The 27,092-nt window shown below is 44.5% G+C and overlaps 2 protein-coding genes and 1 non-coding gene across 3 annotated transcripts in view; all 3 read right to left on the bottom strand.

The window, feature by feature from the left end:
• Positions 1-13,993, bottom strand: part of RPF2 (ribosome production factor 2 homolog) — a 47,764-nt gene extending 33,771 nt beyond the window's left edge. Inside the window, exons 1-5 of the mRNA XM_049771215.1 lie at positions 13,911-13,993; positions 9,758-9,890; positions 6,582-6,619; positions 3,456-3,495; positions 2,037-2,118 (exon numbers count right to left, since the gene is read on the bottom strand). Of these exons, the coding sequence (XP_049627172.1) occupies positions 2,037-2,118; positions 3,456-3,495; positions 6,582-6,619; positions 9,758-9,890; positions 13,911-13,933 (316 nt within the window). The 5' untranslated portion in view covers positions 13,934-13,993. The remainder of the gene's footprint in view (positions 1-2,036; positions 2,119-3,455; positions 3,496-6,581; positions 6,620-9,757; positions 9,891-13,910) is intronic.
• On the bottom strand, positions 1,271-1,377 carry LOC126008495 (U6 spliceosomal RNA). Its single transcript, XR_007495823.1, has one exon. It is a non-coding gene; the product is annotated as a U6 spliceosomal RNA (small nuclear RNA).
• A 3,499-nt stretch (positions 13,994-17,492) lies between the features above and the next one.
• GTF3C6 (general transcription factor IIIC subunit 6) lies at positions 17,493-26,104 on the bottom strand. Its single transcript, XM_049771238.1, has 6 exons — positions 25,983-26,104; positions 25,557-25,637; positions 23,635-23,698; positions 22,203-22,247; positions 19,733-19,846; positions 17,493-17,813 (listed from the first exon to the last, which is right to left on the bottom strand). The coding sequence occupies exons 1-6, from the start codon at positions 26,037-26,039 to the stop codon at positions 17,515-17,517; spliced, it is 660 nt and encodes a 219-aa protein (XP_049627195.1). The 5' UTR covers positions 26,040-26,104; the 3' UTR covers positions 17,493-17,514.
• Between the last annotated feature and the right edge of the window lie 988 nt (positions 26,105-27,092).

The following is a 27,092-nucleotide window of genomic DNA, read 5'->3' as shown; positions in this document are numbered from 1 at the left end:
GTGTCATTATTTACCTGGGGGCAGGTGAATAACATTTTATTCAAATTTACAAGGAAAATAAAGGAAAGAAATAAGCTGAAGGCCAGAACATGGCTCAAATGGCATAGCAACATGCCAAAGGTCTTTGGTTTGATCCTGGCACATAAGAACCCCTGAGCACAGTAACAAAAACCAAAAAAAGATTAATTTGTTTAGAGTTTACTGGTTACTTCTGAATCCTCAACATCACTCCCCCCCCCCCCCAAAAGATGGGGGATAAGGTCTGTGTGTCTTATGGAGCGAATGCTGCTGGAGCTGAAGTCTGAGTGCAGGGGAGGAAAGCATACATATACTAACCATTTGACATCCATCCACAGTGTTACGCCCCTTTATTGTGCAGACATACCACATAGTAAGAGCAATCATCAGGTTAATGCAATTTCACTGACACATATACAGCTTTTGCTTAAGACTATTTGATCACTGCTGCGACTTTTATTTATTTTTGAGGGTTTTTGGTTTTTGGGTCACACCCGGCAGCACTCAGGGGTTACTCCTGGCTCTAAGCTCAGACATTGCTCCTGGTAGGCTCGAGGGATGGGATTCGATGCCACCGTCATTCTGCATGCAAGGCAAATGCCTTACCTCTATGCTATCTTTCTGGCCCTGATTTTTATTTTTTTATATTAACAAAAACGTATTTTAAAAATGTGGGGTTTTTTTTGGGGGGGGCAGCATGGAGGTAGGCTGTTTGCCTTGCATGCAGAAGGGCGGTGGTTCGAATCCCGGCATCCCATACTGTCCCCCGAGCCTGCCAAGAGCGATTTCTGAGTATAGAGCCAGGAGGAACCCCTGAGCGCTGCCGGGTGTGACCCAAAAAAAAAGAAAGAAAAGAGTGTTTTTTGTTTTTTTTTAATTTTCTGATGTAAAAAATAAAATTAGGTAAATCTTTAGCCAGCTGTGGACCAGCACATTGTAAATATACTTCAGCATCGCAGGCTAGTAGTTCCCAGCACTGTAGTCTAATGGCATCTTGTGTTGCACCATTTGCTTTAGAATTTGTTTTGTTTTTTGGGGGGTCACACCCAGTAGCGCTCAGGGGTTACTCCTGGCACTACACTCAGAAATTGCTCCTAGCAGGCTCAGGGGACCATATGGGATTCTGGGATTCGAACCACTGTCCTTGTACATGCAAGGCATGTACCTACCTTCATGCTATCTCTCCAGCCCCTAGAATTTTTTGTGTGTTTTTTTTTCTCGTCTAAAACCTATGTGCGCCTTTTTTTTTTATTATTATATGGAATGCTTCACGAAATTGCGTGTCATCCTTGCGCAGGGGTCATACTAATCTTCTCTGTATCGTTCCAATTTTAGTGTATGTGCTGTCGAAGCAAGCACCAGTGTGCATCTTATAGAGCAAAAAATACGGTAATTTGAATCACAGAGCTGACACCATAAGTAAGTTTTTAATTTTTGATTATGCTGTGCAGAGAACATGATGCTGGGACCAATCCACTGCTCCCACTTACAAAGCATGTGCTCTTACCCTTTGAGCAATATCTCAAGCTCTATAAATAAAAAAGTTTCTGTTTAGGGGCCACACCTGATAGTACTCATGGGTCACTCTTGATTATGCACTGAGGCATCATTCCTGGCAAGGCTTGGGGAACTATACAAGATGCCAGGGATCAAATCCAGGTCGGCACCTCTTGCTCTGCACTCAGTAATGACACCTGGCAGATCTTGAGCTTGGGCGACCATATGTGATGCCAGGGATCAAACCCAGGTCGGCTGGGTACAAGGCAAGTGTCCTACTCACAGTACTATCTCTCCAGACCCTAAATATATTTTCAGAAAGGTGAAACCAGGACAATAGCACAGCTGATAGTGCATTTGCCTTGCACATGAATAACTCAAGTTCAATCCCCTGATCCCATATTTCTGAATGCAGAGCCAGAAGTAACCTGAGTGCCGCTGGGTATAGCTTCCAAACAAAACAGCAACAACAACAAAATATATATATATATTCATTTATTTTTTAAGAAAACAATACATACCTATTACCAGGTTATTTGGTCGCTTCTTATTGTGGGAACCAAACATAAATAAAGAACAATCTGACTTCTTTGAAAAGAATTCCTATAATGCCAAAGAAATTCCATTTAATCATTGCATAAATATAAGAACCATAGAATTATAGCTCTGAATAGTCTGGAGAGATAGTACAGTGGGTAAGGCATTTATCTTGCATTTTACTGACACAAGTTCAAAACCCTGGCACTACACATGGTCACGAGTAGCATCAGGTGTCACTCCATAACACAGTCAGGACAAATCATTAGGTGTGGTTCAACCTCCCATTTGCCAAATAAAATGTCATGGTTCCAGCCTTGCTTTAGTTAGGCCACACCCAGGGATCACTCCTGGTGGACTGGTGGATTAAGGGGACCATATAGAGTACCAGGGATCAAAATGAGGTCTACTGCATACAAGACAAGCACCTTACTATTGTACTATAGCTCCAACCTTACAAATTTTCTACTTTTCTTTTCTTTTTTTTTTTTTTTTTTTTTGGTTTTTGGGTCACACCCAGTAGCGCTCAGGGGTTACTCCTGGCTCTGTGCTCAGAAATTGATCCTGGCAGGCTCAAGGGACCATATGGGATGCCAAGACTCAAACCACTATCCTTCTGCATACAAGACAAACGCCCCACCTCCATGCTATCTCTCCAGACCCTAGATTTTTGTTGTTGTTGTTGTTGTTAATGGCAGTGCTAGGAATTGAATCCAGGGTCTCTCACATACAAGTATGCTACTACAGTGCCACATCCCCAGCCTGATTAACTTTTCCTTTTTAAAATCCATAGGGTGAAGCTGGAGAGATAGCACAGGGGGAAGTGCATTCTCTTTGGATGGTACTAATCTGGGTTCAATCCCCAGAATCCTATATGGTTCCCAAAGACTACCAAGAGTAATCATGAATCACTGATGCTATATTTCCACCCACCCAGAGAAAGCGGGTCTAGAGCAAGGGTCACCACAGGAAATATGAGAGAGAAAGAGAAAGAAGAAGGACAGAAGGCCTATCCTGAGGCAGTCCTACCCAGGTTTGCTTGATTCATGCAAGTCAGGAAAATCTCTGTTTTGGGTAAAACCAAGTTGTAAACAGTTACAAAGAAACCAGGGATGATCTCTGTTTTGGGTGGAACCAAGTTGTAAGCCAATAAATCATATTACAATCACATTGTAATTAAAACCATATGTTCTCGGGACAGAGAGCACAGTATTGCACAGTACAGCAGGTAAGGCACTTGCATTACAAGCCAGTAACCATAGTTCTATCCCTGTTCTCAAGATCCACCAGGAGAGATCCCTGAGTGGGAACTAAGAATAAGTCTTTGAGCAGAGTGGCTCAAAAAACATCCTCCCCATCAAGTAAATAAAAATAATATGCACAAAAAATTTCTTTATACTTACCAGTGATGTCTGATCTTCAAATGGTCTTGTAATATTTTTTCTAAGATATTAAAAGAGATGGATTTAATTTTAATACCAAGTAATACATCCAGGAGCCAGAGAGAGAGCTCAAAGGCCTGAAAATACATACCCACAATTTGTTTCTTAGCACTGAATGGCTAAAAATACTATTATTATGTACCCGACTGCCCATGGCACTGTTGAGAACCTAAAGTAAAAATTAAAATAACTCATCCAATAACAAGTTAAGTAATATACTTAAGATATGTTTATGTCCAGATGATTATCCCAGATGGTCGGAGGATTTTCAACCAAGTATCTATTAGTTTCTAAAATGTGCAAAGAACTGTTCCATGTCTCAAGGATACTTTAATATTATGTCAAACAAGAGCTTTATTTTTAGGGAGCTCATGCTTGAGCGCCACTGGGTATGGCCAAAAACAAAATAAAATAAAACAGAACAAAAAAAAAAGAGGAAGCAGAGGTACAGTCCAGTGGGTAGGGCAGTTGCTGACAAGCTGAGCACCATTAGATGTGGCTCCAAATAAAATAGTTTCAAAAAGAGTAACTGTTGGGGCCGGGTAGGTGGCGCTGGAGGTAAGGTGTCTGCCTTGCAAGCGCTAGCCAAGGAAGGACCGCGGTTCGATCCCCCGGCGTCCCATATGGTCCCCCCCAAGCCAGGGGCGATTTCTGAGCACATAGCCAGGAGTAACCCCTGAGCGTCAAACGGGTGTGGCCCAAAAACCAAAAAAAAAAAAAAAAAAAAAGAGTAACTGTTGGGGCTGGAGCAGTGGCGCCAAGTAGTAGGGCATTTGCCTTTTTACATGCTAACCTAAGTCCCCCAAGTCAGGCGAATTTCTGAGCACATAGCTAGGAGTAACCCCTGAGCATCACCAGGTGAGGCCCAAAAACCAAAAACCCAAAAAAAAAAGAGCAACTGTTATGATAAATAAATATTTTTAAGTGGGGCAAAGAGATTAAGACCTCTGAAGTTAAGGTCTTGGTCAACCCAGGGTTCAATCACTAACGATGCACATGAACCCTGAGCACTGCCAGGACTGATCACTGAGCACAGACCAGAAATATGTTAAGAACCTCCAAAATTTTTTTTTCTTTGAGTTTTGGGACATAGTGGCAGCACTCAGAAATTACTCCTAGAATGCTCAGGGGACCACATTGGATGCCAGGAATCTAACCCAGGTTGGCCAGCCACATGCAAGGCAAACGCCCAATCCATTGTGTTGTTGCTCTGGCCCATCCAACTTTTTTAAAATCATGTATTTTGCTTAATATGAATGGCAGAAAATGAGTAGCTCAGAAAAATCTAGTAAGTTAGTTAGCCAGGGAAAACATTTAAAGTTAGGTATATCCTAAGAGGGAACAGAATAAGCTGGTTCTGCAATTAAAGAGAACATAGACTATACCAAGAAACAAAAAGCAAGTGTCATTGGTGCTTAGAAAATAAAAAGGGGGACCAAAGATAGTATGGAGGTAAGGCATTTGTTTGCCTTTCATGCAGAAAGATGGTGGTTCGAATCCCAGCATACCATATGGTCCTTTGTGCCTGCTGGGGCGATTTCTGAGCCTAGAGCCAGGAGTAACCCCTGAGCACTGCCGGGTGTGGGAGGGAGGGAGGGACGGAAGGGAGGGAAGAAGGGAGGGAGGGAGGGAGGGAGGGAGGGAGGGAGGGAGGGAGGGAGGAAGGAAGGAAGGAAGGAAGGAAGGAAGGAAGGAAGGAAGGAAGGAAGGAAGGAAGGAAGGAAGGAAGGAAGGAAGGAAGGAAGGAAGGAAGGAAGGAAATAAAAAGGGTTTAAGGGCAAACACACAAAAACTAGCTAAGTTATACAGGGCTTCACTGGTCAAGGTAAGGAATATAGAGATTATAAGAGTAGAAAGGGGCCAGAGCCACAGTACAGAGGGTAGGGCGCTTGCCTTGCACACAGCTGACCCAGATTTGATCCTCAGCATCCTATATAGTCCTTGAGCACTGGCAGGAGTAATTCCTAAAGTGCAGAGCCAGAAGTAGTAACTTCTGAGCACCGTTGGGTGTGGTCCAAAAATAAAAATAAAAAAGAGTAGCAGGAAGCACTGTAGTATTTTAAGCATGACAGTGAGAGGATCAGATTTACATTTCCCTTTTTTTTTTGGGGGGGGGGGTTGGGTCACAGCCGGCAGCACTCAGGGATTACCCCAGGCTCTATGCTCAGAAATTGCTCCTGGCAGGCTCGGGGAATCATATAGGATGTCGGGATTTGAACCACCATCCTTCTGCATGCAAGGCAAACACCTTACCTCTATGCTATCTCTCCGGCCCAGATTGAAATTTTCTTTTGAAGGACTGTTCTATGGTTATACAAGGTGTAGCACTAGGAGAAACTGGGTGAAAGAAATTGGAAATACTATTTGGCAACTTCCCTATAGGTTTGTAATCATTCCCAAGTTTTACACACACACACGTTACAATGTGAAAAAAGTTAATATAAATGATTTTAAAATATTATTATATTGGAAACCAGAAAGATGATTCAAACAGACTAGAGTATATGCTTCACATATGGAAGGACTAGTTCAAACTTATGGCACCACATATCCCCTCAAGCAATGTCAGAAGCAACCTCCAAACACTGCAGAGGGAGTAGCCCAAACCAACTCCCCACAAAAATAAAAATTAAATTAAAAATACTAATAGCAGGGCCCGAAGAGATAGCACAACGGCGTTTGCCTTGCAAGCAGCCGATCCAGGACCAAAGGTGGTTGGTTTGAATCCCGGTGTCCCATATGGTCCCCCCTGCTTGCCAGGAGCTATTTCTGAGCAGACAGCCAGGAGTAACCCCTGAGCACCGCCGGGTGTGGGCCCCCCCCCCAAAATACTAATAGCTGGGGCTTGAGTTGTAGCGCAGGCAGAAGGACATTTGACTTGCACATGCTAACCTAGGACAGACCACAGTTAAATCCTAGCATCCCATATGGTCCTGCAAGGCAGGAGTGATTTCTGAGTGCATAGCCAGGAGCCCGAGTGTCAAGGGTATAGCCCAAAAACAAAACAACAACAACAACAACAACAACAAGTGCTTATTTTTTACTTTTAAAATGGAACAGATAATTTAAAGAAAAAAATTTACTTACTTTTTATACAAAACACCATATGGCTTTTTCAGAGCATACTGTAAAACAGAATTTATTATTCCAAAACACATTTTGAAAAGCAGAGTAAAATAAAGCAGTATAGCAGTAATCATACATTACTATGTAAGATTTTAAATCCTATTCTGATCTTAGATTCTTATCAATCACTTTCAACTTGAAACACAAACATAATCATCTAACTTAAAGTGAACTTTCTGGGCCCGAGACATAGCACAGCAGTATGCCGTTTGCCTTGCATGCGGCCAACCTGGGAGGGACTCAGTTGGATTCTCATCCCATATGGTCCCCTGAGCCGACCAGGGGCAACTGCTGAGCACAGAGACAGGAATTAATCCCTGAGCAGTATGGCCCCCAAACCAATCAAATCAATAAAGTTTAAAATAAATAAAATAAAGTGGACTTTCCTAAGCAAAAGTTTTCGGCATGCCCTGAATAACCCAATCAACTTAAATTATTCTCTTCATATTTTTGTTTGTTTTTGTTTTTGGGTCACACCCGGCAGCACTCAGGGGTTACTCCTGGCTCTATGCTCAGAAATAGCTCCTGGTAGGCTCGGGGGACCATATGGGATGCCGGGATTCGAACCACTGTCCTTCTGCATGCAAGGCAAATGCCCTACCTCCATGCTATCTCTCCGGCCCCTCATTCTCTTCAATTCTTCTTTTTTTTTTTTCGTTTTGTTTTATGGGTCACACCCGGCAGAATTTAGGGGTTACTCCTGGCTCTAAGCTCGAAATCGCTCCTGGCAGGCTCAGGGGACCATATGGGATGCTGGGATTCAAACCACCATCCTTCTGCATGCAAGGCAAACACCTTACCTCCGTGCTATCTCTCCAGCCCCGAAAGTTGTTTTTTTCTTTTCTTTTTTTTTTTTTTTTTGGTTTTTGGGTCATACCCAGCAGTGCTCAGGGGTTACTCCTGGCTCTATGCTCAGAAATTGCCCCTGGTAGGCACGGGGGACCATATGGGATGCCAGGATTTGAACCAATGACCTTCTGCATGAAAGGCAAACGCCCCACCTCCATGCTATCTCTCCGGCCCCAAGTTGTCTTTTTCTAATTAAATATTTTAAATAAATAAGAAGCCAAAGTGATAGTACAACAGGAAGGACATTTGCCTTACACGTGGTGAACCTAGGATGCATGGCATCCCATATGGTCACCAAGCACTGCCAGGAATAATTCCTGTGAAGAAACAGAAGTAACCCCTGAGGACTGTTAGTTGTGTCCCCGCAAGCAATGAAAAAATAATTAGAAATAAATAAACAGACAGGGAACAAGAGTGATAATACTGCAGGTATGGTGTTTGCTTGCATGTGGCCAACTGGGGTTCAGCCCCCAGCATCCCATATGATTCCTCTTGCATAACAGAAATAATTCCTAAATGCAGAGACAAGAGTACACCCTGAGCTTCGTCAGGTATGCCCCCCACCCCATACAGTTATAGAAATAGCGCAACAAGCATGGCATTTGCCCTGCCTGGGGCCAACCCAGGTTGAAACCCTTGCACCATTTAAGGTCCCATAAGCACTACCAGGACTGATTCTTGTGCATAGGTGATATGGCCCGGAAAAAAAAAAAATTGTTCTGACATGCTAGAGATGTGAAATGAAACAACACTTGCTTACATGAATGAAGCCCTCAGTTCAATCCTGGTACTGCCAAAAACAAAGCAAAACAATTTAATATAGACCAGGCTGTAGAGATAGTATAGAAGATTGAGCACTTGTCTTGCAATCCCATTTGGGCTTCTGAGCACTATCAAGAATAATTCCTGGGGCCAGAGACATAGCACGGAGGTAGAGCATTTGCCTTTCATGCAGAAGAATGGTGATTCGAATCCCGGCATCCCATATTGTCCCCCAAGCTTGCCAGGAGTGATTTCTGAGCATAGAGCCAGGAGTAGCTAGGAGCACTGCCGGGTGTGACCCAAAAATAAAAACAAAACAAAACAAAAAGAAGAGTAATTCCTGAGGCCGGAGAGATAGCAAAGAGATACCCAGGACCATGGGGCCGGAGAGATAGCATGGAGGTAAGGCGTTTGCCTCTCATGCAGGAGGTCATCGGTTCGAATCCCGGCGTCCCATATATGGTCCTCCCGTGCCTGCCAGGAGCAATTTCTGAGCCTGGAGCCAGGAATAACCCCTGAGCACTGCCGGGTGTGACCCAAAAACCACAAAAAAAAAAAAAAAAAAAAAAAAAAGAGAGATACCCAGGACCAATGGAGGTTCTAATCCAGGCATCCCATATGGTCCCCCATGCTAGCCAGGAGCTATTTCTGAGCATAGAGCCAGGAGTAAGCCATGAGCGCTCTACCAGGTGTGGCCCAAAAACAAACAAAAAACCCCACAGAGTAATTCCTGAGGGCAGAACCAGGAGTTAACCTCTGAGAATCATTGGGTGTAGTACACACAGACACACAGACACAGACACACACAAACAAACAAACAACTCATATTCTGATCCAGAGAAATAGCTCAACAGATCTGAGTTCTTGCTTTATATGCAGGAGACCTGATTCAGGTCCTTATACCACATGGTCCCAGCACCACCAGGAATCTTAGCAAGGCAGTATCGCCAACTTGAGTTCTTCTCTAAGACTGGCCATTCTTTGTTTTTGATTCCCCTCACCTTGGAGTTAGTGGTGTTGGGGCCCTCCAGACACTACCAGCAATTCTCAACCACCAAAACTGAGATTCCAACACAAGGGTCAAAGGATACAGAGCTATTTGGGATCTAATGTGCCAGAGAACACCTGAGATACCCCAGCAGTTATCAGGGCTACAAAATGTTAAGAGCTGAAGACCATGTGGTGCTGGGACTAAAACTCCAACATCCCAGCCACAAAGTTGGCAGTTCTTTTTTTTTTTTTTTTTTGGGGGGGGGCCACACCTGGCGGTTTTCAGGGGTTACTCCTGGCTATCTGCTCAGAAATAGCTCCTGGCAGGCACGGGGGACCATATGGGACACCAGGATTCGAACCAACCACCTTTGGTCCTGGATCGGCTGCTTGTAAGGCAAACACCGCTGTGCTATCTCTCCGGGCCCAAAGTTGGCAGTTCTTAAAGCAAGCTTATTCCTTCGACTACAAAACTTTCCAAAAATGATTCCAGAATCATTTTTATAAATTAGGGACATATATGTATATATACATACCATATCTCTAAGTACTTGGGTTACTGTTAAACTTGCATTTCCTCCTTTAATCAGCATGGCATTTTTAATATTTTCATTGAGCTTTGGTTCTCTCTTCTCAAGAAATCTTTTGGCTCTTTTTGTTTTTGGTTTCCTGGTAAGAAAAATTACAATTCAGAACAACTTAAAACATTCTACTTATATTATACAAATCATGACTTACATGCAATTCTTGAATTTATTTAAAGACATTAATATTTTTCAGTTAGGATGCTACCACAAAATAAATCTCATTTTTATTTATTTATTTATTTTTGGTTTTTGAGTCACACCCCGTGACGTTCAGGGGTTACTCCTGGCTCTGCACTCCGAAATCGGCCCCTGGCAAGTTGGGGGACCATATGGGACGCCGGGGATTGAACAGAGGTTCACCCTGGATCAGCAGCATGAAAGGCAAATGCCCTACCACTGTGCTATTGCTCCGGCCCATAAATCTCATTTTTAAGGATGCTATTAGTTAAGATATATATAACTACTGCATTAAATAAGTGTTCATTTTTTACTAACTTTAGGGTTTAAGGCTTTCATTTAATTCTTAGCATTCTTTTTTGGGGGGTTCACACCCAGTAGCACTCAGGGGATTATTCCTGGTTCTGCACTCAGAAATTATTCCTTATAGGCTCAGGGGACCATATGAAATGCTTTGGAATGAACCCTGGTTGGCTGTGTGCTTTTCTATTGCTCCAGTCCCCCAGCATTCTTTTATTGGCGGTTTCTTTCCCTTTTTATTTTTAGTTTTGGGGCCACACACAATGACACTCAGGGGTTACTCCTGGCTATGCACTCAGAAATTGCTCCTGGCTTGGGGGACCATATAGGATGCCGAGGGATCGTGGTCCGCTCTAGATTAGTGCGCGCAAGGCAAACACTCTACTGCTTACGCCACCGCTCAGGCCCTGTTTTATTGGAGGGTTATTTAAAAAAAAAAGAAAGTTAAGTAGATAAGAGTACTTTCCTTGCTCCTGGTTGTCACAGCAGGTTCAATCCTCAGCACCTAAGCCCAACCAGAGGCAGCCAGCCAGCCTTCCTTCCTTCCTTCCCTCTCTTTTTCTTTCTTTCTCTCTCCCTCCCTCCATCCTTTCTTCTTTCTTTCCTTCCTCTCTTTCTCCCCTCTCCCTTCTCTCCCCTTCTCCCTCTTCTTTTTTTGGTTTTTGGGTCACACCCGGCAGTGCTCAGGTGATACTCCTGGCTCTGCGCTCAGAAGATGCTCCTGGCAGGCACGGGGGACCATATGGGATGCAGGGATTCGAAACACTGTCTATCTTGAATTGGCTGCATGCAAGGTAAACTCCCTTCCACTGTGCTCTCTCCAGCCCAAAAATTATTTTTATCTTTAAAAAAAAAATCATGAGATAGTATAGTAAGTAGGGCACTTGTTTGGCATGCCAAAGCCCTAGCCAAAGCCCTAGCATCCCATATGGTTCTTTGAGCCCACCAGGAGTTATTCCTGAGTGCAGAACCAGGAGAAACCCTTAAGCACAGCTGGTGTGGGTCGGAAACAAAAGCAAAAAATCATAAATGGAGGTTGGGGGAGTTCACATCCTGAAACACATACTTTTTATACACTATCACACAGAACTAGAAATAGCCCCTGAAGACTAAAGAGTGACACCCCCCCCTACACACACACACACACACACACACACACACACAATAAAAAGAGCTTCAATTGGGCCAGAGAAATAGGATAAGTAAGGCATTAGCCTTGACATACCTGATCCCTGAAACCTAATATGATCCCCCGAGCCAGTCAGAAGTGATCCTGGAGCACAAACCCAAAAGTAAGCCCTGAGCATAGCTAGATGTGTCTCTCCCATTCACCCTAAATAATAAAATAGCTCAGTTATGGAACCAAGGAGCTAGCACAAAGGGCTAGGATTAGGTAAATGCACAGCAGGTTGAAGGCCCAGGTTCAATTCCTAGTACCACAGTCTCCTGAGCATCACAGAGGGCAAACCAGGAGCAAAGCTTGAACATATGTGTGATTAAAAAAAAAACAAAACCCTGAAATAATCACTCTAGCTATTTACCCCATTATTTTCCCCTCAATTCTTTCATAAAGCAGGACATTAATACAAGCGTCCACTAACCCAAACAAGTACACAGGAACCGCTGATAAACCTGTGAGCATCTGCTAAACACAAGAGGATATTATGATTATTATCCAGGTGTAAGATGGCAATGCCTGTCAGGAAGCCTGATTTCCCTTTCCCACAGCACTGAGCTCTAGCCAAAATTTTCTGTCCCTAAGGAATGCAGTATGACACTTTTATTATTTTTTGTTGTTGTTGTTTTTGGGTCACACCTGGCAGCGCTCAGGAGTTACTCCTGGCTCTACGGTCAGGAATCGCTCCTGGCAGGCTCGGGGGATCATATGAGATGCAGGGATTCGAACCACCATCATTCTGCATGCAAGGCCAACAGCCTACCTCCATGCTATCTTTCCGGCCCAAAGTCACTCTAATAGAGTGACTTAATGTTAAGGCTTATACAAAGACCCTACAAGACAGGGACAATTTTGTTTTTCCTATAAACATCAAGAAGAACAAATACTGCAAGTAGCAATGTTTCAACCACACAATTTTGCTTCAGTGTTTGGTCCAGACGTGAAAAGACAGGTAGAGTTCTCTTTAGAGCAGAGACAACTGAGGCCAATGAGGAACTTGTCTCTTGCCCAAGGTCATTCAGTTTTTTGTTTTTTGTGTTTTTTTGTTTTGTTTTTGGGCCACACCCGGCGGTGCTCAGGGGTTACTCCAGGCTGTCTGCTCAGAAATAACTCCTGGCAGGCACAGGGGACCATATGGGACGCCGGGATTCGAACCAACCACCTTAGGTCCTGGATCAGCTGTTTGCAAGGCAAACACCGCTGTGCTATCTCTCCAGGCCCAGGTCATTCAGTTTTTAAGCCAATGTTGGAAAAGGGCTATGTTAAACCCATCTATACCAATCACCACACAAAACATAAAGAAAAAGCAAGTCAATCATTCTGATTTTATAATGGGACAGCAGGAGGGACTGTTCCTATTTATTTGTCCAGAAAAGGCTCTTCAGCCCTGTTTCACTGCCTTTCCAAGAGTTCCCAAATGTTGTTTAAATATATATGTTAATGAGTCCTAGAGTTGGTGTGGAAGGTAAACAAAGTATTTAGAAAATTCTCCAAAGTTTAAAAAAAAAAGAGAAAAACTTTCCTTTCAGATAAAATGACAACATTCATATAACTTCAGATCACTGACTGCTACAGATATACATTAAAGTCAAAGCAAGAAAAATGTAGTGTCTATTCCAAGTACTTTGTTACTTTTTACTAAAGAGTAACAAATGCAAACATAAACAATCCCTTTGGTGTTTCATCAATTTCTTTTCTGCCTCTGCCCGACCATACCTCGTTTGCAAGAAATCCCTATACCAAAAGGTTTACAGTTGGAATATATAAATCAGCAGGTGGGTGGGCATCAAAAAACTTAAACCAAGACACATTTTTAACACATTAAAAACAGACATCTCACTAAAATCAGAAGCGCACGTAGCTGAGAGGCCAAGAAAAAGCCAACGAGCCTTTGGTACTTGTTGTCAAAAGACTTGATCACCCATCCTCGAGAATAAATCCCCCCCCACACACACACACACGTTCTGGAAGAAGGTGATGCTGCAGAGTGAGGGGAGACTGGAGGACGAGTCGATCTGTCAGATTTCAGCGACCAGAGCGACGATGCATTTCAGTTTTGGTTTTGGGGTCACACCCGGCGGCGCTCAATTAGGGGTCCCTCCTGGCTTTGCGCTCAGAAATCGCTCCTGGCAGGCTCAGGGGACCATATGGGATGCCGGGAGTCGAACCACCGTCCTCCTGCATGCCAGGCAAACGCCCTGCCGCCATGCTCTCTCCGGGCCCCCTCCTCGCATCTCAACTCCCATCTCAGCAGCCAGGTCGCTTCTACTCGCTCTGATACGGTAAAGCCTCCGCCAGCGGGACACCCAGACTTCCGGGTGCCGGAGCGTGGCATCGCGAATGACAGACAACCAGGAGCAGAAAGCGGAGGGAGACGCTGCCACCCACGCAACTGCCTCCCCTCGAAGCTCCCTCCCCACGGCAGCGGCGACCGGCGAGCGCACTTACACGACTCGGTCCAAAGCGTCCATGGCCGGCAGCAGGCGATGCAGAGTGGCCAGGGGACGAGACACGTGCCTCTCGCGAGCCCGGCGCCGCAGAGGCGGAACCGGAAGTCCCGGACTGACGTCACTTCCTGGCGCCACGGCGCCGTCCCAGCGGCGGGGCCGGCCGCCATTTTGGTGGCGTGCCGCCGTTTCCTGGTTACGGGATCTTTGTTTTCAAGCGTGCTGTCTGATGTTCTCTTGCCAGTTCTGATGAAGGGATCTTTGTCTTGACTACCCGAGATTTACAGAAGTAGCGCCGTCACCTCAAGAAAGCTGCTGTGCAATCCTGTCTGCTGACTCGGAAGCACTGTTCTTCTGAGGTTTCCCCCAGAATGTTAGAGATGTCGCTGGCAGTCACTTGATAGTTTGATCAAGTTTGATCAAGGTGAGACGCCATGCACGGCCATGGAATTGTGAGAGCTCAATGAAGTTAACAGCTGCCACAGCGTTTAGCAAATAAGAGGTGGAGGAAATACAAATTGTCTTGACATTTACCCAACTTTCTTTAAAAAAAAAAAAACAACTTTATATTGTTTTGGGGGCCACACCCAGATCTCAGGGGTTTCTCCTGGCTCTGCACTCCGAAATCGGCCCCTGGCAAGTTGGGGGACCATATGGGATGCCGGGATTCGAACCGGGTCCCTTCCCGGTCGCCTGCTTTCAAGGCAAACGCCCTACCGCTGTGCTATCTCTCCGGCCCCTTATTTCCTCAACTTTAAAACTGCCATATACTTAGCATCATAAATTCTACCCCTCTAAAATGTACCTTTCAAATATTTTTTCAAATGCTTTTCAATGTTTCAAAGACATCAGTAATCTCTTAAACATTTTGTTTGTATCACCCCCAAAGGAAACAGCTCCTAGGAGGCTGAGTGATAGGGTTGGGCATTTTCCTCGCACCCAAATTTGCAAACCAAATCCCAGAGGCTGCCAAGAATAATCACTGGGGGCCGGGGAGATAGCATGGAGGTAGGGCGTTTGCCTTGCATGCAGAAGAATGGTGGTTCGAATCCCAACGTCCCTTATGGTCCCCCAAGCCTGCCAGGAACAATTTCTTGAGTGTAGAGCTAGGAGTAACCCCTGAGGGCTACTGGGTGTGACTCCCCCCCAAAAAAAAACCCAGTATGATCACTGAGTGCAGAACCAAGAGTAAGCCCTGAGCATAGCCAGAGTGCCCCCTGCCCCCCACAAATGGAATGGGAATTTAACTCAATAAGTTGTTTCAATTAGGTAGACTCAGTTAATCCCAGCATTGTAAGATTTCCACAATCACTGCCAGGAATAACTCCAGACACTTTACTGGGAATCATTCACTGAGCAACATGGAGTGTGGCTCAGTAACCAAAAAAATAGAAACTAGAATGGTATATTTGGATTTACCTAGAAATGCCATTTATCAAGATGTTTTCCAGGCCCGGAGAGATAGCACAGTGGCGTTTGTCTTGCAAGCAGCCGATCCAGGACCAAAGGTGGTTGGTTCGAATCCCGGTATCCCATATGGTCCCCCATGCCTGTCAGGAGTAAACCCTGAGCACTGCCGGGTGTGACTCCCCCCCCCCCAAAAAAAAAAAGATGTTTTCCAATAAATAGTAAAACACTGTGAAATGAAGTTTTATAATTGTACATGTTTTAGTTGATTGTTCCATATTATGGGGGGGGGGAAGTCATTGGAATTTTAATGGCTATTGCATTGAGTCCGTGTAGTATTTTGGGTAAGATTTATTTTGGGGTCAGAATATAGCAGGTAAGGCGTTTGCCTGGCCAACCTGGGTTTGATTCCTGACATCCCATATGGTCCCCTGAGCTTGCCAGGAGTAATTTTTTTGAGTACAGAGCCAGCACTGCTGGGGGTGTCCACCCCCACTCCCCAAAGAGTCATTTTATTTTTTTACTTTTCAATATTTGGGTTACATCCAATGCTCAAAGGCTGACTCCTAGCTCTGCACTCATGGACCACTTCTGGTAGGCTCAAGGAAGCATATGGGACCAAACTTGGGTTGACTGTGCAAGGCAAGCATCCTACCCACTCAACTGTCAATCCAGCATTTAACAATGCAGATTCTTCCTATCCATCAACTCAGGAAATGACTTCCCATGTCACTTGAAATTGTGAGACTAACCAGGTGAAGACAATATAGTCCGAACAACATTTTAAAAACAGAATTAAGATGATAAAAAAAAGGCAGGCGATTCAAAGAGCTAGAGTTTGCTGGCCCTGAAGGGGATCATAGCCATGGAAAACAAGAAATGTAGAAGCAGAACATAACCACCAGCCACAGACAAATAAATAGGACTTAGATCCTTTGAGTAAAAAAATTTTAATTCTGTCAAGTAAATGAACAAGGAAATGGGAAACCTGTTACACCAGCCCCTCATACTGCAGAAAAGAATAAAATCCTGCAACACCACATGGCAGCTCAAATGAGACACTACCAAATGCTAGGACAATATTTCAAGATTTATGTTTGAATTTTGTTTTTATTCCCTCCCACGCCCTTTTCATCACAGAAACAAGGTAGGGAATGAAGTTGCTTGCACACTCAGCGCTGGAGTTTGCACAACTGTAGCTGTGGTGCTTATATGCCTGCTTAGAACCCTTGCAGTTGATGCAGTGTTGGCTGTAATGCTCACACCATGCTCACCACAGGTGAGCCTTGGTTCTGATATTCTTAGTTTGGGTTCTTAACAGGGTTATACCTCATTACTCTATTCCTCAAGGCCTGGCACTTGTATTGGTGTAAGTCATTACATCTGTGGTCATTTGTGACAGTTTCAAAAGAAAATATATACCTCCCTCAGTGTTTAAAGAACTCAGAAAGGACTTCTGATAATAAAACATTAATACCTGGGGCCGGAGAGATAGCATGGAGGTAAGGTGTTTGCCTTTCATGCAGAAGGATGGTGGTTCGAATCCCGGCATCCCATATGGTCCCCTGAGTCTGCCAGGGGCGATTTCTGAGCATAGAGCCAGGAGAAACCCCTGAGCACTGCTGGGTGTGACCCAAACACAAAACAAAACAAAACAAACAAAAAAAAGCCAAAAAGCAATACCTATTTATCTGGTCCTTAATGATATAGGTATACTAAGTTGTGCTATAAACAGAAATATGAATATAATCAACAAAACAGTAATGAGAAATTAAGAGAAAGCTACAAGTAATTCTTCTACATAAAAACTAAAAAGGTGGGGCCAGAGGGTGGCGCGGAGCGGTAAGGCATCTGCCTTGCCAGCACTAGCCTAGGACTGTGCTGTTTGATCCCCCAGTGTCCCATATGGTTTCCCCAAGCCAGGAGCAATTTCTGAACGCATAGCCAGGAGTAACCCCTGAGTGTCACCGAGTGTGGGCCCAAAAACAAAAACAAAAAAACTAAAAAGGTGGGCGAGAGCAACAGAAAGTACAATGGGTAGGGAATTTGCCTTGTATGTAGCTGACCCAAGTTCGATCCCTGGCATCCTATTTGGTACCCCAAGCCCTCCAGGAGTAATTACTAAGCACTGCCAGGTGTGGCCTAAAATGAAATCAACACAAAAAACTCTAAAAAGTTATGAGTCTTATGAAAACATTTCATCTTGGGGTGATTTCTAAGGCAGTACCATGAGTTTCCATAGAAACAGAAGCGTCTGTCTCAGAAGACAGAGCAGTAAGAGGACCAGAATCTTCCATTTCCAAGTTCGATGGTTTTCCCTGTTCATAATCCAGGTTTGAATCATCTTTCATTTGAGTCTCTTGCTCCTCCAATTCGAAAGATTTATCTGAGGTGGGAATTACAACTTCTTCAGCTTCATTTTCATGCAAAAAACTACAAATCATATTGGGTCTATAGGAGAAGTTATTTTCCTTGATTTGGAGCCATTCCGCGACACCTAATGGAAGAGAAGTGAAGGTAAACCACAAAGGAGTATCAGTTCCTTTATTCATGTTTGTTTGTTTGGGGCAGGGTTATGGCCCAAATGGTCGAGCACATGCTTAGTATGATCAAGCTCTTAAATTTTGAGCCCTCTACTACATGCACCCTTCCCCTTCTCCAAACTGTCACAACGACTAGGTATAGCACCAGTAAACCTCATTTGTACAGAGACCAAAAATAAAGACTGAGGACCAACTATTGTAGTTCTAGAGTCCTTCCCCCACTTCTCACACATAAACTCAATTTCTTCCAGTTTTGAGCTTCTATGCAGCAGTTGCTACGAGTGCCCAAGACCACCTCTGAGACTATACACCTTGGCCTACTATTATTTTGAAGTTTCTTTGGATTTTGAGCTACACCTGACAGTGCTCAGGGTTTATTCCTGGTTCTACACTCAAGGATGACTCCAGGAGGGCCTTGGAGGGCCAAAAGTGATGGTAGAGATTGAACCCAGGTTGGCTGCATGCAAGGCAAGCACCTCCATTTTACTATTGCTTATTTTTTACTATTACTATTTACTATTTTAAACCTTAAATTTTAAAGTTTTTACTTTAATAAAAAAGTGGCGAGACCGGAGAGATAGCATGGAGGTAAGGCATTTGCCTTGCATGCAGAAGGACGGTGATTCGAATCCTAGCATCCTATATGGTCCCCCGAGCCTGCCAGGAGCGATTTCTGAGTGTCGAGCTGGGAGTAACCCCTGAGCGCTGCCAGGTGTGACCCGAAAACCAAAAAAAAAAGGGGGGGGGGAGGGGACTAAAGAAATAGTACAAGACATTTGCTTAGCAAGCAGTTTATCCTAATTCATTACCTCAAGCACCACTAAGAATGAGTGGCCCTTAAATTCAGAGTGAGGAATAAACCCTGAGCACAGCTGAGTGTGGTACAGAAACAAACAGGAGGGACCGGAGCAATAGCACAGAGGTGGGGAATTTCCTTGCACATGGCTGACCTGGGACAAACTTGGGGTTCCTTCCCTGGTACCCCATATGGTCCCCCAAGCCTTCCAGGAGCAATTGCTGAGTACAGAGCCAGGAGTAACCAGAGTGCTGCAGGTATGGCCCTCCCCCCCCCAAAAAAAAGGGAGGGACTGAAGAGATAACACAGCGGTAGGATGTTAGCCTTGCATGTGGCGATCCAGGACAGACCTTGGTTCGATCCCCGGTGTCCCATATTGTCCCGAGCCAGGAGCGATTTCTGAGCGCATAGCCAGGAGTAACATATGAGCATCACCAAATGTGGCCCAAATTAAAACACACACACACACACACACACACACACACACACACACACACACACACACACAAAGAAACAAACAGGGAAAAAACAAAAACAAAAAAACAGAAAAAAAAGTGCTGACTGAAACTAAGGTTTAGAAGTCATACTAAGTTCCTCTGCAACCCCCCCACACTTAGCTCAAATGCAGAGGAGACAGAGATTCTACTATGTCCTAATACCCTCCACTTATAAGAATGAATAAAATTCCAATTAATTTTAAATTATTTGGTTCTCTTCATAGAGCACTCTCAATTCAACATATTTCACACTTTTAAAAATATATTTTCAATATATTTAACAGTTTTTCTTTCAGAATAAAAGGAAACTCTTAGCAGCGATGCTACTGGTAAAATCAATACTGAATCATCTATTTTCCTTTTTTTTTTTTTTTAGGCCACATCCGGCAGCACTCAAGGGTTACTCCTGGCTCCGCAATCAGAAATCACTCCTGGCAGGCTCAGGGGACCATATGGGATTCCAGGGATTGAACCCGGGTTCTTCCTGGGTTGTCTGCATGTACAAGGCATACACCCTACCACTGTGCTAGCGCTCAGACCCCTGAATCATCTGTTTTCAAAGAATTACATGTTTTCTCACCTATGTTTTCTTCTCCTTCCTTCTTTTCTGTCAGAAGAGTTCTTGTCATGCTGAGCTTCTTCATTGTGTGGCATTTATATTTTAATACTGTTTTATTGCAGCCTTCTGCATCTACTAAAATATAAAATGAAATCCATTATCTTGTGGATTTTTTTTTTTTTTTTGGTTTTTGGGTCACACCCGGTAATGCTCAGGGGTTACTCCTGGCCGTCTGCTCAGAAATAGCTCCTGGCAGGCACGGGGGACCATATGGGACACTGGGATTCGAACCAACCACCTTTGGTCCTGGATTGGCTGCTTGCAAGGCAAACACCGCTTTGCTATCTCTCCGGGCCCATCTTGTGGATTTTTTGTTTTGTTTTGGGCCAGACCCGGCAGCATTCAGGGCTTACTCCTGGCTCTACACTCAGAAATCGCTCCTGGCAGGCTCAGGGATGCTGAGGATCAAACCCAGGTTGGCCACGTGCTATTATAACACAGGCCCCTGAAATCAATTATTATAATGCTTAACACTACAAAATAAAATAATCATGTTAAGTTTCAATAATTCCAGTTTAGTGAGTTAAATTAAACCACTTCCTATCAAGAAAGTATTATTAAAGGCCAAAGCAGATAGGACAGTAGAAAGGACACTTGCCTGGTCACTTGCCAACCTAAGTTAGATCCCTGACACCCATATGGTTCCCTCAGCACCACCAGATTCACCCAACGAAAAATTGTATTAAGTACAAAACTGAACTCTCTCTCCTGCTGCAAATACCATAAATGACAAGCAAAATACATGAGTGAAATGCATATGGACTCAAAACTTCAGAAGAAAGAAATACAAAGTTATGAGTATTCTCAGCTCTGTGCTCAGTAAGGCCAATAACTACAGGACCAGCAATTACTGGTAAAAAAAAAAAATCATGGGCCCGGAGAGATAGCACAGCGGTGTTTGCCTTGTAAGCGGCCGATCCAGGACTAAAGGTGGTTGGTTCGAATCCCGGTGTCCCATATGCCCGTGCCTGCCAGGAGCTATTTCTGAGCAGACAGCCGGGAGTAACCCCTGAGCATCCCCGGGTGTGGCCCAAAAACCAAAACAAAAAAAAAAAAATCATTTCCTGGAGTCAGAGCAAAAGCATAGTGGGTAGGCTGCTTACCTTGTATGCAGCCGACTCAGGTTCACTACCCAGCATCCCATATGGTCCCCAGAGACTGCTATCTCTCCCACCAAAGGGAATAAATTTGAAGAAAGGGAATAAAGATTTGAAATGTATCTGGAATGTTTCATTATATTTCTTTCTTAGGCCACAGCAGGCAGTGCTCAAGGGCTACTCCCAGGATTACAAGGAGCTTTGTAGACCCAAGAACTGAATCCACATCTCCCACACACAGAACACTGGCACTAACCCTTTCCAGTATCTATCCAGCCCTAATATCTGAAATGATTCTTACCTATGTGGCAATCCTAGACAGATAGGTACACAAGATGTTTAACTTTTTTTTGGGGGGAGCACACCTGGTGACACTCAGGGGTTACTCCTGGCTATGCGCTCAGAAATCGCTCCTGGCTTGGAGGACCATATAGGATGCTGAGGATTGAACCGAGGTCCATCCTGGATCAGCCGCGTGCAAGGCAAATGTCCTAAGGCTATACTATCGCTCCAGCCCTGATGTTTAACTTTCTATTCTTTTCGGGTTTTTTTTTTGGGGGGGGGGGGTTTGGGTCACACCTGGCAGTACTCAGGAGTTACTCCTGGCTCTATGCTCAGAAATCCCCCCACCCCGGCAGGCTTGGGCAACCAAATAGGATGCCGGAATTCGAACCACTGACCTGCATGCAAGGCAAATGCCTTACCTCCATGCTATCTCTCCAGCCCCTCTATTCTTTTTTTTTTTTTTTTTTTTTTTTTTACCACACTGGGCCATGCTCAGGAACTATTACTGGTTCTGTGTTCAGGAATGATGCTAGCAATTCTCAGTGACACTGACCATATACACGTGATGCTAAAGATTCTAACCAGATCCAGTTACAAGCAAGCAGCACTTTACTCCCTATACTAATTCTTCTGCCCAAGATGTTTAATTGTAATGTTAACTGTTCTCAAGTGTTTGAAATTATAGTGAGGGACTGGAGTGACAATACAGTGGATAAGGCATTTGGCTAGCAAGTGGCTGATGCCCAGATTGATCCCCAAAATCCCATATGATCCCCTGAGTCTATTAGTCACTAGGAGTTATTCCTGAGATCAGAGCTAGGAGTAATCCCTGAGCAGGGGTGTGACCCAAAAACAAATCCAAAACCAAAGGAGAAATGGTAATAAAATACATAAAGCGGTTAATTTAGGGCTAGGACTGTTGGGAATGTGGCTCAGAGCAATTACTTTGTGTGTACGAGTACACAAGCCTTATGTTTGATTCCTCACACACACACACACACACACACACACACACACACACGTGTCAATTTATCATTGTAATTACTTACCATGTTCAACGTCTTCTTCAAATATAACACAGGTCCCAAGTGCATCTACAGGAAAATTTGAAGGTAGCTTATTAAAAAAATACAGAGCTGGGGCCAGAGCGGTGGCACACGCAGTAGGGTATTTGCCTTGCACATGCTAACCTAGGACAGACCATGGTTCGATACCCTGGTGTCCCACATGGTCCCCCAAGCCAGGAGCCATTTCTGAGCGCATAGCCAGAAGTAACCCTGAGCATCACCAAGTGTAGCCCAAAAAGAAAAAAAAAACAACAACAACAGAGCACTTTCTATGAAAATCTTAATTTGGGAATGAGGGCTGGGGCCTTAACTGGTGATATAAGGCTATTTCCTGGCTCTGTTCTTGGGAGCCATTCCTGGCAGTACTCAGAAGACCAAGTAGTGCCGGGGGTCAAAGTCCTGCTAGACAAGTGTCTTAACTTCCATACTAATTCTTCAACCCTAAAAAGCTAGGGTATACCTACCTACCCATACATACCTTATCTATATATACCTAGCCATGCTCAGGGGCTATTACTATGTATTTTTATATATAGTATACGTATGTTATAAAACATACTTGTTATATATTTAAAAAATATAAATATGTATTTTCTTTGTTTTCAGGCAACAGTGGTGCTCAGAGCTTACTCCTAACATTACTCATACAATCATATATGGTGTCAAAGATCTAATCTAGGTCAGCCACATGCAAAGAAAGCACCCTATCTGCTGTACTATATCCCCAGGTCCCTCAAAAACTCTTTTTTTTCTTCTTCTTCTTTTTGGACCATACTTAGTGACTGCATTCAGAATTACTACAGAATTACTCCTGCTGGTGCTTCGGAGACCATACAGGAAATGGAATATTAGGGATCAATCTCAGGTTGACATGTTCAAGGTAAATGCCCTACCCACTATACTACCACTCCATCTCCTGAAAAGATTATTTTTAAATTGGTGTAAGGACATGATTTGCATGCAGGAGACCCAGTTACTATTACCAGCACCACATGATCCCCTAAACTCCAGGAGCAACCCCAGAACACAGAACCAGGGGTAGTCTTTTAGCACCATCAAGTACAACCCAAAAGCAAAAAACAAAACATTATTTTCAGTGCCAAAGACAAAGTACAGCAGGTAAGGCACTTAACTTACACACAACTGACCCAGCATCCTATATAGTGCTCTGAGCATAATCATAAACACTGACTTGTGTGACCTCCAAAGAAATTTTTTATTTTTGTTTTTGGGTCACACCATGGCAGCGCTCAGGGGTTACTCCTGGCTCCATGCTCAGAAATCGCTCCTGGCAGGCTCGGGGAATCATATGGGATGCTGGGATTTGGACCAATGACCTTCTGCATGAAAGGCAAATGCCTTACCTCCATGCTATCTCTCCAGCCCCCCAAAGAAATTTTTGATAACCATTTACCTTCATACTCTCCAGCAAAGATATAGTTATCCACTTGCAGAATGGGCCTCTCTGTATCAATTCCCTAAAAAATAAAAAATTATAAGATGGGATGTGATTCAGCTAATAAAACACATATTTCTTTCTCCTCTCTCCTCTCTCTTCTCCCTCCCTCCCCAGAAAAGTGATTTCTCCATGAAACCTTGCTACCAAAAAGACAACTCTCTCCAAAACCTGGGACCAAGTGCATTATTCTCACAACTACCATATGTTTCAACTTCTCTGTATCTGTAATCTACAAATTAACAAGATCTGTTTCAATCAACTTCCTCTTCGGAAGTGTGTCAACAAAAATTTGAGGAGAGGGATTTTTTGGGTCACATACAGAGATGCTCAGAGATCACTCCTGTCTCTGCACCAGAAATTACTCCTGGCAGGTTTGGGGGACCATGTGGGATACTAAGGATTGAACTCAAGTCGCTATGTGCAAGGCAAACATTCTCCCCATTGGACTATAGCTCCAACCTCCATATATATAAAAATATATAAAATATATAAATATATTTTGCTTTTAGGGCCACACCCGGTGATGCTCAGGGTTTACTCCTGGCTATGCGCTCAGAAATCGCTCCTGGCTTGGGGAACCAAACGGGACACCAGGGGATGGAACCGCGGTCTGTCCTAGATTAGCACATGCAAGGCAGGCAGGCACCCTACCGCTTGCACCATTGCTCCAGCCCCTATATCTTTTGTTTTGTTTGGGGGCCACATCCCACAGTGCTCAAGGCTTATTCCAAGTTCTGTGCTTAGGGATCACTCCTGATGGTCCTCAGGGACCATATGGGGTGCCGGGGACTGGATTCTGGTTGACCACAGACAAGACAGTTACCATTGTACTATCTTTATCTGGTATCTCTCTAGGAGGGCAAGATTTCTTAAATTATATAACTCATGATACCACAGCTTCAGTGTAGTAATGCAGTGGATACTGAGAGAGTAAGGTCCTGGAGCCTGACTGTTCACCTCTCTCCATCCTTCTACCTTCCCCTCTAGAGATCTAGGTTGGCTTTTCCCATTCGCTTCATGTTTCTTTCCCTCTTACTTTCTCCAGTTTTTCAAACAAAATCTATCATACTATTTCCTATGAAATATAGGAAAATAGGGACTATTTTCTATATATAGTACTATATAGCTGTACTATATAGTACAGCTATATAGCACAGTGGGTGTGTTTGCCTTGCATGTGGCAGGCTTGGGCTCAATTCCCAGAAACCCATATGGTCCCTGAGCCCACCTGGAGAGATTCCTGAGTTTCAGCATCACCGGGTGTGACCCCACCAAAATAAACATACATATATATGAAAATATTACCTATAGGGACACAGAAATAACACAGCAGGTAAGCCTTAACCCCCACACCCAAAAAAGACAGACTACTTCTTCCGAATCTTTTCCATTCCTCTCTTACCCACACAGACTCAAACATTTAGAAGTGTTAAGTCTCCCCACCTGAGCAGGTGTTGGATGCTCTTTACTGCTTTGTAACTAACTGGGCTTATGTCAATATCTGGGGCGAGGTACTTCTCGAGTTTGCCTGGCAAGCAGCCGATCCAGGACCAAAGGTGGTTGGTTCGAATCCCGGTGTCCCATATGGTCCCCCGTGCCTGCCAGGAGCTATTTCTGAGCAGACAGCCAGGAGTAACCCCTGAGCAACGCTGGGTGTGGCCCAAACAAACAAAAAACAAAAAAAAAAAAAGAAGTCGCTCCTGGCTTGGGGGACCATATGGGACACCGGGGGATCGAACCACGGTCCGTCCTAGCCTAGCGAAGGCAAGGCAGGCACCTTACCTCTAGCGCCACCGCCCGGCCCCCCCCCCTTTTTTTTTTTTTGTCGATTCACTCTTAGGTTAAATTCTGCACCCATCTGCAAATCGAGGACTCACCAGAATCTTGCATTTATTTTCACATTTTGAAAGAAAATCCGAATCAATAATTCCTGACAGTTCCACCAGAACCAACTGCTCCTAGGAGGAAAAGTGAAAGAAACTAGCAATTAACACAGGCCTCAAATCCCCCATGCCACAGAGCCCACCTTGGTTAAAAAAAAAAATGGGTGCTGCTTCTAAAGACAAGCGATCGCCTTGGATAGTTTCCTTTTTTTAGTTTGATTTTGGTTTTGGGGTCACACCCTGCTGCGATGAGGGGTTCCTCCTGGCTCTGCGCTCAGAAATCGCTCCTGGCGGGCTCAGGGGACCATCTGGGATGCTGGACTGCCTCCCTCCCGCCGGGCTCCCGCCTTCCAGCTTCACCCGCCCGCCTCCAGCTAGCCGCCTGGGCATAGCGGCGCAGGCTTTCCGAGTAGCATTCACAACCTCCTCCTCTTCCTCCGGACCCTCACTGCTCGGGGCCAACTCCGCCGTCGCCATGATCGGCAAGCTGCGCGGGGCTGGCGCGTCATTGACCACGCCCACGCGGGGGCCTCCATGTTGGATCCGGGCGGTAGCGCGGCCGGCGGTGCAAAAAATTTTTTTGCCCTTACGGAAGTGACGTAACACGCCCGCGTCCGCTTCTCGCGCAGGATTTTGCCCGTCTCCTCTCTTTTTACCTGTGCGCAGCTAAGAGGGCCTGGCTTCGCCGGGTTCGATTCCCCCGGCGTCCCATATGGGCCCCCAAGCCAGGAGCGATTCTGAGCGCATCGCTCAAAGTAACAAAAAATACAGATCATGGGGCTGGAGAGATAGCATGGAGGTAAGGCGTTTGCCTTTCATGCAGGAGGTCATCGGTTCGAATCCCAGCGTCCCATATGGTCCCCCGTGCCTGCAAGGAGCAATTTCTGAGCCTGGAGCCAGGAATAACCCCTGAGCACTGCCGGGTGTGACCCAAAAAAAAAAAAAAAAAAAAAAAAAAAATACAGATCATCTTGTTGACTCAAATGCTGTAAAACAATCTTGACAGGGACAAGAAGTTAATGAGTTTCTTATTGCTACACTTTTCCAAGGCCAGCTTAAATCTATAATTCAGTGCTTTATCTGCCACCAAGAATCTCAGACATCAGAGATCTTTACTCATTTATCCTTGCCTTTGAAATCTACTGATAAATGCAGGTTGCAAATTTGCCTTAAAGTGCTTTTTAAAGAAGAACTTAAAGACAAGGGTTTATTGCACACACTAACACACAGCAGGATTCCTTAAAAAAGACAGAAATTTGGAAAGTACCACCTGTGCTCTTAATACATTTGAAACCGCTTTTTCTATGATGGCAAGAATATGAATAGGGCCGGAGCGGTGGCACAGTGGTAGGGCATTTGCCTTGCATTTGGCTGACCTAGGACGGGTCTCGGTTCTATCCCCTGGCATCCCATATGGTCCCCTGAGCCAGGATCTATTTCTGAGCGGATAGCCAGGAGTAACCCCCTGAGCGTCAGTGGGGTGGCTCAAAATGACAAAATAAATAAATAAATAAATAAATAAATAAATAA

This window comes from Suncus etruscus, chromosome 4 (genome assembly GCF_024139225.1).
Source record: "Suncus etruscus isolate mSunEtr1 chromosome 4, mSunEtr1.pri.cur, whole genome shotgun sequence".
In the NCBI taxonomy this organism is placed as follows: domain Eukaryota; kingdom Metazoa; phylum Chordata; class Mammalia; order Eulipotyphla; family Soricidae; genus Suncus; species Suncus etruscus.
Note: the sequence above shows the minus strand (reverse complement) of the source record. Positions and strands in the feature narration are given on the sequence as shown.

Bases quoted from the DNA above. Each gene is read 5' to 3' on its own strand.
- GTF3C6 (XM_049771238.1), bottom strand. From the start codon at position 26,039: ATGGCGACGGCGGAGTTGGCCCCGAGCAGTGAGGGTCCGGAGGAAGAG. The intron at 23,699-25,556 runs GTGAGTCCTCGA...TTTATTTTTTAG, and splicing joins AAAATAAATGCAAGATTCTG to GGAATTGATACAGAGAGGCC. The intron at 17,814-19,732 runs GTGAGAAAACAT...CTCTTCCATTAG, and splicing joins GGAAGGAGAAGAAAACATAG to GTGTCGCGGAATGGCTCCAA.